We start from the raw sequence: 12,931 nt of genomic DNA on the forward strand, positions 1-12,931 counted from the left end.
TGTCACTGTAACCAGTGCCATCCCTGCAGATTCTAAATTAGGGTGTAAATGGTGATTGATTGATTAAAGGTAATTTAACTTATTTATTTATTCAAGAAATATCTATTGCAGGCACTGTGCTATGCACCCATGGGGATATAGTAGTGAACAAGACAAGCTAAGTCCCAATCCTCGTGGAACTTTTTCAGCAAAATAAAAGATAGTATGGCTGAAGCAGAAAATTAGTATATGTCGGCATTTGCACACTTTAGCTTGGAATTTGATAGTAAAGTGGTTTCTGGCAAGAAATAGAAATGTAGTTTGATATCCTTGGAATTTTTGTCGTATAATTAAACATCGATATATAACATAATTGTGGTACTTTTATTTGAATATGTTATAGAAAGTAACACTAGATTAAACAGTATATAAAATATATCTCTTAGATTGGTAAAACAGCCGATTGGTGTTCTTACTTTAGTTATTAGCATTCTGTCAGACTTGTACAGTAATGATTAGTTACCCTTTATTGTACTTTTGGCATGCTTCCCATGTTTAATTTCATTGTAGGAAAGGAACACATAGTTAAGGAAATTGCAAAGAGGGTAAAAAGTTAAAATAGGTAAAATAATGACATAGATTCAAGACTGACTTTAACTTGTCGTAATAAGACTTTGCAACTAAAAGGAGAAAGAATTATTTTTAAATTTGCATTTGAAATATTTTGTGTTCAGCCTCACAACTTTGAACTTGAACTTTTTTATTTCCTTTGGATTAAAGATTGTCTCCATAACAGCACAGGAAAAAATAGCAAGCATATGTTGAAACAAATGTATAAAACTATATTCTAAATATCTGTTAAGAAAACACTAAACTTACTCCATCAAATATATCATCTTATAAATATATATAGTCCTAAACAATGTTCCTTGTATAGTAGTATTATTCATAATCTTTTTTTCTAGAATATAGTTTTAGTATATGCCCAAAGACATTGTATTGAAAATGAATGTGAAAATGGTCAAGTTAAATACAGACTTTGTTACATGCTGAACTATGGAGTAAAGAGTCATTAGAAGGAGCAGAACTACGGACGGCTCCCCTATATTCCAGCATTACTCAGTTCCCAGATCCCTGCTGTGTAGTTGTTCCACTCGCCAAGAAGCCTGTTAAAGAGTCCCCCAGAGCATGTGTACAGCCCTCCATGTTAATAGTTAATTGGTGAGGATGGCAAGATGAGAGGACAGCCGAACATGTGGTCTCTCAGACTCAAGCAGTAGACAGACCTTTAGTTATAATAACAGCAGCTGCTCACATTCTCACAACTCAACTGTTCAAAACTCTGTTGTCAAGTGAAGGTTGTTGTGGATTGGGGAGGGGGGGAAGTAAAGGTTACATCTAAGAAAACTAACTAAAAACCTACCTTGACACTCTTACTACATATTATCTTAAGTATAAGAACATTATTTCAGCTTTTCAGAACTTAAGTATAAATTTCCATATTAAGGGTTGTTATATTTCACCTACGTTGAACATTCTGTTGCTTTTTTCCCAGTTGCTGTTATAACGGAAACAAATTTTTGTGCGCCCTTCGTAACTTTAATTTATTTTTTATTTTTTGACATACAGTATTATATTAGTTTCAGGTATACAGCATAGTGATTAGACATTTATATAACTTACAAAGTGATAGAGTATTATGCTAAGTGAAGTAAGTCAGAGAAAGACAAATATCTTTGAAACTTTTTGCAGTGATCACTTTGAAGCAGTTACAATAGAGTACTGTTTGATTTCCATATCTAGCAAGACATGAAACTAATATTTTGTTGTCTTATAAATGGGAACTGGCTTATTATTAGTGGAATCTGATATCCACCTCCAAATTATACAGACATTTTTGCCTTTTAAGCTAATTTTATTTTCAATTTCCAGTGACAGTTGTATGCTTTGGAAAAAATGGTAACTGATAAGTTTTTATTTGCAAAAAGAATAAATGTTATTTTCATGTTTTATTATGATTTCATTGGCAAGGTGATAGGAAAATAAATTTCTCCTAGCTTATGCATTTTATTTACACAATCTGTGACAGGTTATTCTTGATTTGTATTTTTATTGATAAAAGTGTTTTTACCTGAAATTGTTTCTCAGGAAATATTGAAACACTTAGAATTATGGTTAAAAGAGGGAAGGAATATATATATATATATACCTTTTTTATAGCTTTCCTTTCAGAATGAAAATTTACTTTTTATTATTGCTAATCTAGTCATATTCTATACTTTTAAGAAATTTTAAACATAAACTACAACCTAATAAATTTCTCCTTAGCTATAATAATAGAGGAATGAAAACTTCTCTAACATTATTGATAATAAAATATGAAATAACATTTTGTCATTCTAGAATAATCTAAGTATTGCCAGCATTAAATGTATTTGCTTGCAGAACATTAGTTGGTGAGCTACACTTCTTTTTATTCAGAACAGATTTCAGATTTGAAACTGGCCTGTCACATATTTTTATTGGTCATCATTAGCACTTGGTCACTTAATAACCTTATTAAGTTTTTATCATATAACCAATGTTTTCCAACAATTTAATCTGTGGAAGTTTTTCCCCAGCTATCTCATTGAAGAAAACTATCAGCAGCATGTTAATTTATATCAAGGAAAATTCCTTTTCTGAAGAAAAGGCCTTATTATAGTGTCTCTTGAAAATTGAATAGGGTTTTATATAGTGTGTTATTTTAATTTATATACAATATTTTCAAAATAATCTACTATATTAATGTATTACAGCTTTGAACCCATTTAAGTGGTTCAATACAGTACGTTGAAACATGCAGTATGTTTCAATGTAGAGAAAGTCAGAACAAATCTTTTCACATCCATAAACTTTTGTGTTCATGCTGAGTATTTTAGCAGCTAACCTCTAAGTCAAGTAATGGACTACTTTAGAACCAACCACTAATATGGGATTATGAAATGTGGACTCCAGTGGCCTTGTGAATTTCTCTCAGTGTGAAGTCTTTTATTCTTAAAACAAGAACTGAAAATAATTGCATGGTGAAGGAACAACAGGCCTTTGTGCGTTTTATAACTATAAAATTTGGGGAAATATTTTAATGTAATTGTTGATATGAGCATCATTATAGGAAAGCAGAACACCACCTTCTGTCATATGTCTTAATCTATTTAAATGGTCTTTTAAATGTACTTTGTTAAGGAAAATATTTAAGGATGAAAATTACAGGTTTAATCTTTTGATCATAACTACCAACTACTAAAGGATAAAGTCAAATATTCTGGCTGTCAATTTTTCATGAATTCCTTAATCAAGACATTCTCAACTGAAAACCTGCCATTAATTTTTCTAGGTCTTCTCAACTACTCTGAAATAGATTGTAAGAAATCAGCATTTTTTTAATTTATAAAGAAGCAATTTTTAGATGAACTGAATAATATTAAACCCGTATTAATTTTATATCATATTTGCCAAATTCTAGTCTGTTAAAAAAAAAAAGTTTAGTCTGAAAATTTAGTAACTTCATATAAATCTGATGAGTTGTAAACAGCATCTGTTTTTCTTTACAATAAATAATAGAACTCTGTTTCAACTCTGCTACTGTAGGCTTGGGATCTAAATTCTTGGGAGCTAAATTCTTATAGCTCCAGTTTTTTGTGTTGTTTTTTTTTCCTTCTCTTTCATCTTGCACTTGCTGGTATCTGATTAATTTTTTAAATCTAATCTTAGCTTGTATGCATTATACATATGGATTTACTTTCTTCCTCAAGGATGTTTGAAACTTTTTACATAAATAAACTCCAAATTATGTATAAGTTTCTATCTATATACAGCATTAGTAAAAATATGTGTACCATTTTATCTTAGTGTAAATATGCATATTAAATAAAAGCAGGATATTTTTAATTGTCAATATGATACCTATGCATCCTTAAAAGGAAAAAATTACCCTTTAGAAACCTTTTGTTATACTTAATCTAACCAAAGCATATTCAGTAAACCATAAAAAGAAAAATAATTTTTTTTAAATATTTTTTTGCTCTCTCGGAAATAATTTTGTGATGTTATAGTTCATGTTGCACCTCATGCTGTAGTTCCTTGTAATGATGGTGGTTCTTAAAGTAATATTTATAGCCAAAATTTTCAAATGTATCAATGATAGAAATAGGGCAAAGTCTCATCACGGTGTGGGGATTGAGTCATCTGTTTGGGCATATGGAATCCTTGGCTACTGGATGGCACAGTCTTTATAATGCCCAGGCACAGACACAACTGTTCTGGGAGCAGAAGCAAGGAGGGACCTCAGTGTTCAGTCCCCTAAAACATGGTAGAAGAAAAGAAGGGGAAGGACCTTTAACATTTTTATCATAGGCTATCTCTACTGAATCACTTTTTGTGTCCAGAAAAGAAGTACAACTTTATTTAATTTTACATTTATTTTGCACATAAAATTACTAAACCTTTTATCTTTGGTATTGCAAGCTATCTGAAAAATATCTGTGAGAAAATGTAAGTTTTGAATTATTCCTGTTTATATACTTGGATGCATACCTTCGCTTCAAGAAAGATTACTGTCTTCAAAAAAGGATGACACTTATTTCGTAGTGTTGAGACGAAACATGCTTGTGACTAATTATAAATTTAAAGTTGTTTAAGTACCAGGTCATATATTATATCCTAACATTATGTTTCAGCGCTTTGCTATTAATTACATTATTATTACTATCTAAAGATTTCCTGCTTCTTTACTAATGTTTTCACACTCTATGTAGTTAATCTTTAATGTTGGGGAGGACAGGGAAGAGATTAAATTAGCCTTGTAACCTCTTTCTCTTCAGGCTGGTGATGAAAAATAAAAGCTCTTAGCCACAAAATGTAACACTTAGAATTAATATTTAATTAGACTAGCAAATTGTACACTGTGGCAGAAAGCTTCCAAAGAGTTGTTAGTGCCACAATTGACCTACAGGTTTAATAATAACTCACTTCTAGAAGCAAGTGCCAGTTCAGCATAGTAGAGCCACTGTAAGAAAGTCCTGAGAGATTACAATCAGCAAACCAAATGGCAGGCAGGGATTCCTGGGATGGAGCCTTCTGGAAAGCTGGGAGCTGGAATAGCTTTGAAGCCAGGATTCAGATGAGAACAGTGGGTGAAAAAGCTGATCCCTCCTGTTCTGGGAGCTTCTGGTTGTAGTCCAAAATCTTAGAACAGATTTTTACTAAATGTTTTTGCTGCAGCTATTAACTTACATTGAAAATCAAATATTGAATAATTTTTCTGTAAAATTTAACAAATTTTTGTGTAAATGTCAGTTCTTAATTTCTTACATATTAGTACATAATATCTGTAAACTCAGATCATTAGATTATCAGATAGGTTTGGCGCTGTACATCTATGCTGTTTTGCTGTGACATGCTGTTTCCTTGTTCCCTGTATAGTTGATTTATATGGTTCATTTCTATATTATTTCATTACGGGACATTATGCAGAGTCTGCGAAAGAGATTGTAAAGCCCAAGAGTATTTTGTCTTCAAGAAGGTGTATATACATGGGCAAACATAATTCAAAGGCATTTTTAATTTTCAAAAACCTTATGTTATAAAAGCATTGCTATGTTTGCTTATTTTTATGATGCAATTTAATTACAAGAGAAACAATTGGACCTCCTGGTGAAACATCGGATCCTTATCTTTCTGACAAATTAATCTGGTAAGAAATAGGATACCATGAATTTGAAAATGTGCAAACACAGAACAGCCAACTGAAGAAGGAACACCTTACATAATTTATGGGTTATATCTTAAATAATTAAAGAAAAGCTAGGCATTAGTCAAAAATTCAAGCAGGTGAGAACCTTGCCAGCAGAGGGAGTAGTCCTGTCTTCCGTCAGGTTCCCATCATTTTCCCACCTGCCTCAGCTTTTTCCCAGCCAGTCTCCCATCTGGACCTGGCTCTGTCAGCCTGTTCCTGATGACAGGCTATAATTTTATTCTAAGCTGGTTTTAAACTTTAGTATCTTTAACCTACCTCTGCATCACAAACATCAGCTGGATGCTCTGTTTGATATTTAGATATTAGCAATTGTTTTTCCGGGCAGGGTGTGAGCTTTTGGACATCTGTGAATTGCATTTTAATGGTTTCAAGAGTAAAGTAGTAAGCAACAAATTTCTGATTTAGGAAGTTACCCATAAAACATTTTATGGAAAAAATACAAATTCTATATGAATGATTTCTATCATGTGAAACTAGATGGTATATAGTTTATGAAAAAAATGCCTTAAATTAATTTTGAATATTATACCATTATTCTGTACAGCCTGTTCATTACAATATTTTGTTCACCCCATTTATAACAGTTTTCAGAATATGTAAGTTTTTTTTTAATTTTTTATAAAATAACTTGCTGAAAAAGAAAATTGATGTAAATAAATCTTCTGCAAAGCATGCAGCATTTGAGGCCAGTGTAAATGTAAATAACATTTCGGAAAATAACATCATGTGTTCTTTTTTAAAAAATTCTGCAATTTTCAAGCACCAACATTTTCATACCAAAATTTAGAATGCCAAGTATTTGATTAGATAGAAAACACAAAAAGATTTTGCTCCGTTGCTTAATCCTCATAAAATTTAGCAATTTACTTAGCAATTTCTCTTGCCCTTAAGGTTAAGTATATTTACCATTAGTTCCCTTGTTGATATATTTTAAGCATTAGGAAAAGGAACCAAAATGTGTTTGTTTTATGATTTCCCTGCATAAATATCAGTATGTTATGCTACCAAAAAAGTGTTAACAGTTAGAATTTTTTAAATTTACAAAAGTTCCTCTGTATTTTAAAATGAACTATGTCTGACTGAATAAAATTTAGTGTTACATCTGAAAAGATTTAATTTAATACCTTCCTTAACATATTAATAATATTGTTAACATTATAAATGTTTATTAGTATAATTTTATTTGATAAAATTAGTCTTTTTTTCAAATATTACGAACAGAATTATTTTCCCCACTATCAATTTTTTTAAGTAAAACAAAAATCTGATCCACAGAAGTAAGTGACAACTCTGGGGGGAAAAAGGGAAGGTTTGTAAAAAATTATAAGTAGTATAAGCAATTTTATTCATAGTCTCAATTTCTATAGGATGAAGAACTTAAGCATGGAAAAGCAAATACCTCATTAAATATCCCTAGATTTATCCTTTTATCCAATTTGCTTTTTATTACATGGTAAAGAAATGTCGTAAGTTCTAGTATGATCCTGTTTCTATGTGTATCTTTTTCAGAAAATGTTATCGTAACTTGAGTTGTTGAGTATACACACCCACACATCATGTCATGTGGTAGAGACCAACATAAAGCAACTTAAATATTTATTTAACTTTTCAACGTTAGCTTAATAATGCTTTTGTGCTATGTAGTCTCAAATCTGATGTGTGTGTGTGCCAAACTCAAATGGGGTCTCTACCTTTCATATTGAGTTTGCTGTCTTTCCTACCCTATTTGAGTCACCTGAGAACATACTCTTATTTGAGTCATTGTATCAATGTTTTGTGTCAATTTGTTTATTTATTTCAAGTTTCTCAATAATTAATGATTGGTTAATTGCCTTTCAATTCTCTTGTTAAATTTTTTCCAGGAAGTATATGTTGTATTAGTACAAACTATATATTTTATATTGTTGAGGCAATTAGGTCCAAGAAAGTTCATGGTTTGAGGTATTCTGATTCTTGCTTGGTTATTCTAAATAAGTGTCTGAACTATTTATATTTAAAAAAAAAAAAAAAAAAACAGAAGGAGCTTTATGTGACAGTAGTTGAATTTTTATCTCTTAACAAAGTTCATAGTTTTGGCTTTATGAGCTTTGAATTAGAAAGGAGCATTAATTAATCTTCCTTTATTTAAAGTCCATTTGATGGATTTGGTGTATCCTAATAAAAAGAGGTTACCATTCTATAAAAGCAAAAAGGAAACATTCTATGAAACCAACCAAACAAGGGACAGTCAAAACAAAAACTCAAATTTTTTGTGAAATTAGAGTATGAAGGTGGACAACTGGACAGTCGGATTTGCTTTCTTATTGACATAACTTAAACTTAATTAATTAAGAAATTGTACTGCAACAGAAAGTTTTAAGAGCCTTTTATGTAACTTAACACAATGGTATTTGAGACTGCCAGCAAACTCTTAAAACTCCTGGACACTGGCTCTCTTCTCTTCTGGCTTCCCTCCTAGTCATGTCTTGGCTCCTATCCAGAGCTGACAACTTTCACCCAGGAGTGAAGGGAGATTTGTCTAGTATAAGAAGGATTTTTGAGCCATCCTAGATTTTCACATCCAGATGGGCAAGGAGGAGGGGTGGCAGTATCATTGTATATACTTGGGTGATGTCATTATGCCATGCTCGCAGTCTAATCATTAATTTACTCATACTGGTGAATCCTGAAAATCCATATTTAAGTGTTTCTTATGGAAAACTGTAATGTTACAACAAAACTAACAAAAAAAACATTACATTTAAATTTATGTCTACGTAATCGATGAACAAATACCTTTATTTCTCCATTTTCAACTACATATACTGCAGGCCAAAGAGGTTTTGTATCTTGGCTAATGACATAAAAACACTAGAATCTGTTAGGATGAGAATGTGGACATTTCCAATGTCAAGGCCTCTGCTCAGATCATTATGCTAAAGATTTCTAAAGACTGTGAGTGATATTATTACAATTTATTGTCCATAGTGTATTCCTCCTAAAGTGAATTGTAATTATTATGCTTTTAAAGATTTTTTTTTTTGCAATCATTAATTTCAGATTCTTTTAAGTAAATTCACCTACCTTTATTAAAAAGACCATTTAGTATTAATAGTAATATTAAAAGGTCTTTTAAATTTGATTTAAAAGACCTTTTGACAAGAGTGAATTTAAGGTATTACGTCAATACACAATACTCTATGAAACTTGGAGGTACAGAAATAATCTATAACTATTTTAATTTAAAAAAAAAAGTACACTTCCATACCCAAAAATCTTGTCTGCTTTTACAAACAATTGGAATATTATATGAGTTTATACTTAAAGTTTATCTCAGTCAGAAACTTAGATGGTATGTAATTTCCGGTGCTTTCATTCCAGAGACATTTTTCAGATGTCTTTACAACTTTCATAGGTAATCTGGTTTGCCACATTACATAAACAATTTTCCAAAACTACTGTACAGAAAGGATTAGGTCACTGTCAAATATAACTTATTTTATGTTACTAGTATGATAAAAGTTTATTCTCATTCTAATAATTCATGAAAGCTTTTAATATAGACTTTAGTTTGTAGTTAATAACTATGACGCAAACCTATGGAACCGAGAAATATAATGAATGAAATATACGTATGAGTTTCTGAGATTTGAAATCTAGGCTAGACACATCTTTCATCTTCGGAATTCATTAGTTTTTCCTCTGCAAAGTGGAAATTAAGTTTTTTATCTCCCACAAGCTACCTTAAAAAGACCTAGAATGTTGATAAATATCACAAGGTGTTAAATGTTTTACCAATAAATTTGAAGGTTAAATTAAAGAAAGAACCCCTTTTTGAAATACATAAATGTCAGGTTGACCATTTAAATGCACAGGATTTTGCTCGTCTACTACTAGAATGGGTGACTAATCCCATCCTTAAAACTTACAGTTTCTATTGTTCATATAATTGAGAAAATCCTAATTTGTATCACTGAAATCCTAAATATTTGCTCTCTAACAAAAATTGACTTTTCTCATTTTAGATTCAGATATTTAGATACAAAGGCTAAGTCTTCTATTTACAGACAAAAGGAAATCTGACCTTTTTGATTAAGAAATACTGTCAGTAGCCTTTTTAAGTGCTTGTTCATCTGATGGTCCATGACAGGAGTAATCGTCCCAGTTGTTTATCCTAAAAGTGAAACGATAAGAGCCTGTTGGTTGTTATCTAAGATTCTTCTTAATAGGAGAACCACATGGTTATTCTTCATCTCCCACTTGTTCTCACCCTCTACAACCAACCCAGCCACACCCCACCCCCACCCCAACATTGTTCGGTTCTCAGCACAATGAATCATTTTCAAGTTGACTCATTGTGAACTGTCTCCCAGCTGTTGGAATGTCTGGCAGACATTTTTGTTTGGGTGAAGAATAACTGGCTGAAACCCAACCTGGATGAGTTTGATATAATGGTCTTTGGCTAAAGAAATATTGAGAGGAACATGTTTATGGCCTCTGAAGCCCCTGTTATTCCTGGAGAAGGACCATCCCCTGTGGCACAGAACTGAAAGTAAGGAATCAATCTGAATTATTTTCTCACCATTGAATGAAAAATTGCCTTAGAAAAAAACAGGCATTTCCAAATTATGTTTGTTTTTCTATACTTGATGCTCACGTGATTGAAAATATTAAAGGCAATGACGAATTATTTTTGCTGGTTCCTTTTAAGAGCACTGATTCAAAAGCTGAAACTTTATTATATAACACACATTTCTACTTAAGGATGTGTTTCCAATACTGTCCTAGGTGTGAGTTAACCAGTCATATCAGCATAATATTTAGTGACAGAGGCTACAGTATTTCGTACCAAGTTAGGTAACATTGACCAGCCCTCTTTTATTTTTCATTCTTATACAATCTCAACAAGAGGACTTAAGAAACAGAAGGATACCAGTAAGCTCGGTAGTCAATCACATTTTCAGAAAAGTGAACATCTTTGCTTATGTTTGGATTTTTCTCTAATGGGACACATCAGACTAATACATTTTCTTGACTATTTCATATTTCCCATCCTTTTTTTTAAAGATTAGTTTTAAAGTGGTGGACGTTACCCGTGGATAAAATGGGAGTTTCAAAATTATAAAATTTTACAAACAACTTTTTTCAACTTATTTAGATCTTCAGAGCAAAAATTTTTCTAAGATATTATAGCATGTAAACCAGTGTTCTGACATGTCATCCTGTCTGGGACTGAAAGAAATACTGAATTTCCTTTAAGTGAAACAACTCAAGAAAACCTGCAAGATATTTACTGATTGTTCTTTTAATGATTGTATTTTAAAGCCGTGAAATTCTGGGTATTTTAGAACTTTTGCTCCTTTAAAACCTGACTTTTTAAAGATGCATTGTTTAGCAATATTTTGGGTTCATATCAGGTTGTGTTGGGAAGGAAAGTGTAGGCTACTAGTCTAGTGCTAGTTATCTGCCATCTTTTCTTTGCCTTTGTTGTTATCCCAGAGCCAAATAGCGGCATCTGGAAAGAGAACAGAAGACCCCAGAGCTAGTCAGTCTGCAGCCTCTTAGCTGGACCCTTCTCTGTTTCTAATATGACATAGAGGACCTCAGCTGTTATGGGGCTGGGACCTGGTCCCAGTTAACAGATGACAATGGGACCTTGCCTTACACATTTTACCATACTGCTCCTGAATCCTGGTGTCCCTCAGATTTTCCAATGGGCAATGAGTAAAGTAATTTTAAAAATAATAGTATATGAGCATAAAGGTAACCTTGCCCCTTAAGACAAGAGGAAAAATAATTTATGTTTTCTACCAAAATTAAGGTATCCCCTCAACTCTTTAAATTAAAATAGCATATCTACAGGGGCTGGAATTTTCAACTCAGGGCATGTTTTCATATTTTTTTGGCCTGTGGTACCTTTAACTTTTCAGTCGTTTCTCTCTCTATGTTGGCAGTCTGTCTCCTCTACAATTTGTCTTTGAGATGACATAATGGCACTGTATAGATGTTATATTTTTAAATATAACATGAGTGTTTTATTTCCTTATTTTACAGAATAAAGCAATTATTGCTCGTATTACAAACTTGTCAGATACAGTAGTTCATCTGGAGTCATTTATTGGTTCTGAGAGAGAAGCCAACCCATTATATAAGGATTATCATGGTAAGCAGCGCCTTTACAATGAGAACAGCATGTCTGGTTGCTTCTAGGGTACCTGGAAGCTCTTGTCCAGTCATAATATTTACTGTCAAGTAGCATGTATTTTATTTTATAATATATCTGTTAAATTCTTTTCATTCCTGGCCAGTCTTTCATGGCAGCTTGTCACCAAAGTGCATTAACACTGCAGACTATAGTAACTCTTGAAAAGAGTCAAACCCAAGTACTAAGGCATGGCTCAGTCACATGTACATTTTGTTGTCCCAGTCGCCTAAAGTTGCCATGGAATAAGTCATGCTTATTAGCCATGTTTGAAATAAATATATTACTTTTAATAATAACAGCTTCATATAAAGGCTTACACTTCACAAAGCTTAGCTGTATGGTAAATTAAAAATAAAATTCATACTGTGTTATGTTTTAAAAGTCTTTGTCAATCACATTTTCAGGAAGTGAGCATCATGATTATATTTGGACTTTTTTCTGTCTTCTCATTTTGTTGGTAATTTGAGTTATGCACAAATTTAAAAATATCACTCCCTAGTATAAACACAGGTCAATTAATCAGACTTTTTAGCTTATCACTTTTGAAACTTTTAATAGTATTTTAGTCATTTGGTTAATTTGGGGATTTTTTAATAAAAGTTCTTACATAGAACTATTGCAATAGAAAAGGTTAGTAATTATGCATATTTTAGATCTAAACTGAACATAGAGTGTGATGAATAATAGATTTTTACTTATTTACTTATTCAGTGTAAATATTAATGATTGCTGTTATTATTGTGGAACTACTTTACTTACATAGAAACCTCTAGTCTGAATACTGAATAGCTTATTTGAAGCCTGTTACAAGATTGTATAAGATTCTGATTGTAGGACTGTGGCAATTTCTAGAGTCTACCAAAAAGAAAAAATTATAAGACATTTTACATGATAATTGTCACTGCTTTGAGAGTCAGCGTACAACCTTTAAAAAACAAAATAGCACAATCTAACAATTGAGTATTATTCAA

General features: G+C 31.9%; 1 protein-coding gene and 1 long non-coding RNA gene across 3 annotated transcripts in view; one reads left to right on the forward strand and one right to left on the reverse strand.

Moving 5' to 3' along the window:
• ELP4 (elongator acetyltransferase complex subunit 4) overlaps positions 1 to 12,931 on the forward strand; it is a 214,269-nt gene that overhangs the window by 85,000 nt on the left and 116,338 nt on the right. For both annotated transcript variants that reach the window (XM_019738520.3, XM_088789502.1), the window contains one exon: positions 11,810 to 11,918. In XM_019738520.3, coding sequence (XP_019594079.2) covers positions 11,810 to 11,918 — 109 coding nt within the window. The remainder of the gene's footprint in view (positions 1 to 11,809; positions 11,919 to 12,931) is intronic.
• Positions 9,472 to 12,931, reverse strand: part of LOC141572255 (uncharacterized) — a 106,557-nt gene continuing 103,097 nt past the window's right edge. The window contains exon 3 of the long non-coding RNA XR_012497561.2: positions 9,472 to 9,929. This is a non-coding gene — a long non-coding RNA (uncharacterized LOC141572255). The remainder of the gene's footprint in view (positions 9,930 to 12,931) is intronic.

Source organism: Rhinolophus sinicus, chromosome 14 (assembly GCF_057876585.1).
Source record: "Rhinolophus sinicus isolate RSI-liver-muscle chromosome 14, RSI-T2T, whole genome shotgun sequence".
Lineage (NCBI taxonomy): Eukaryota > Metazoa > Chordata > Mammalia > Chiroptera > Rhinolophidae > Rhinolophus > Rhinolophus sinicus.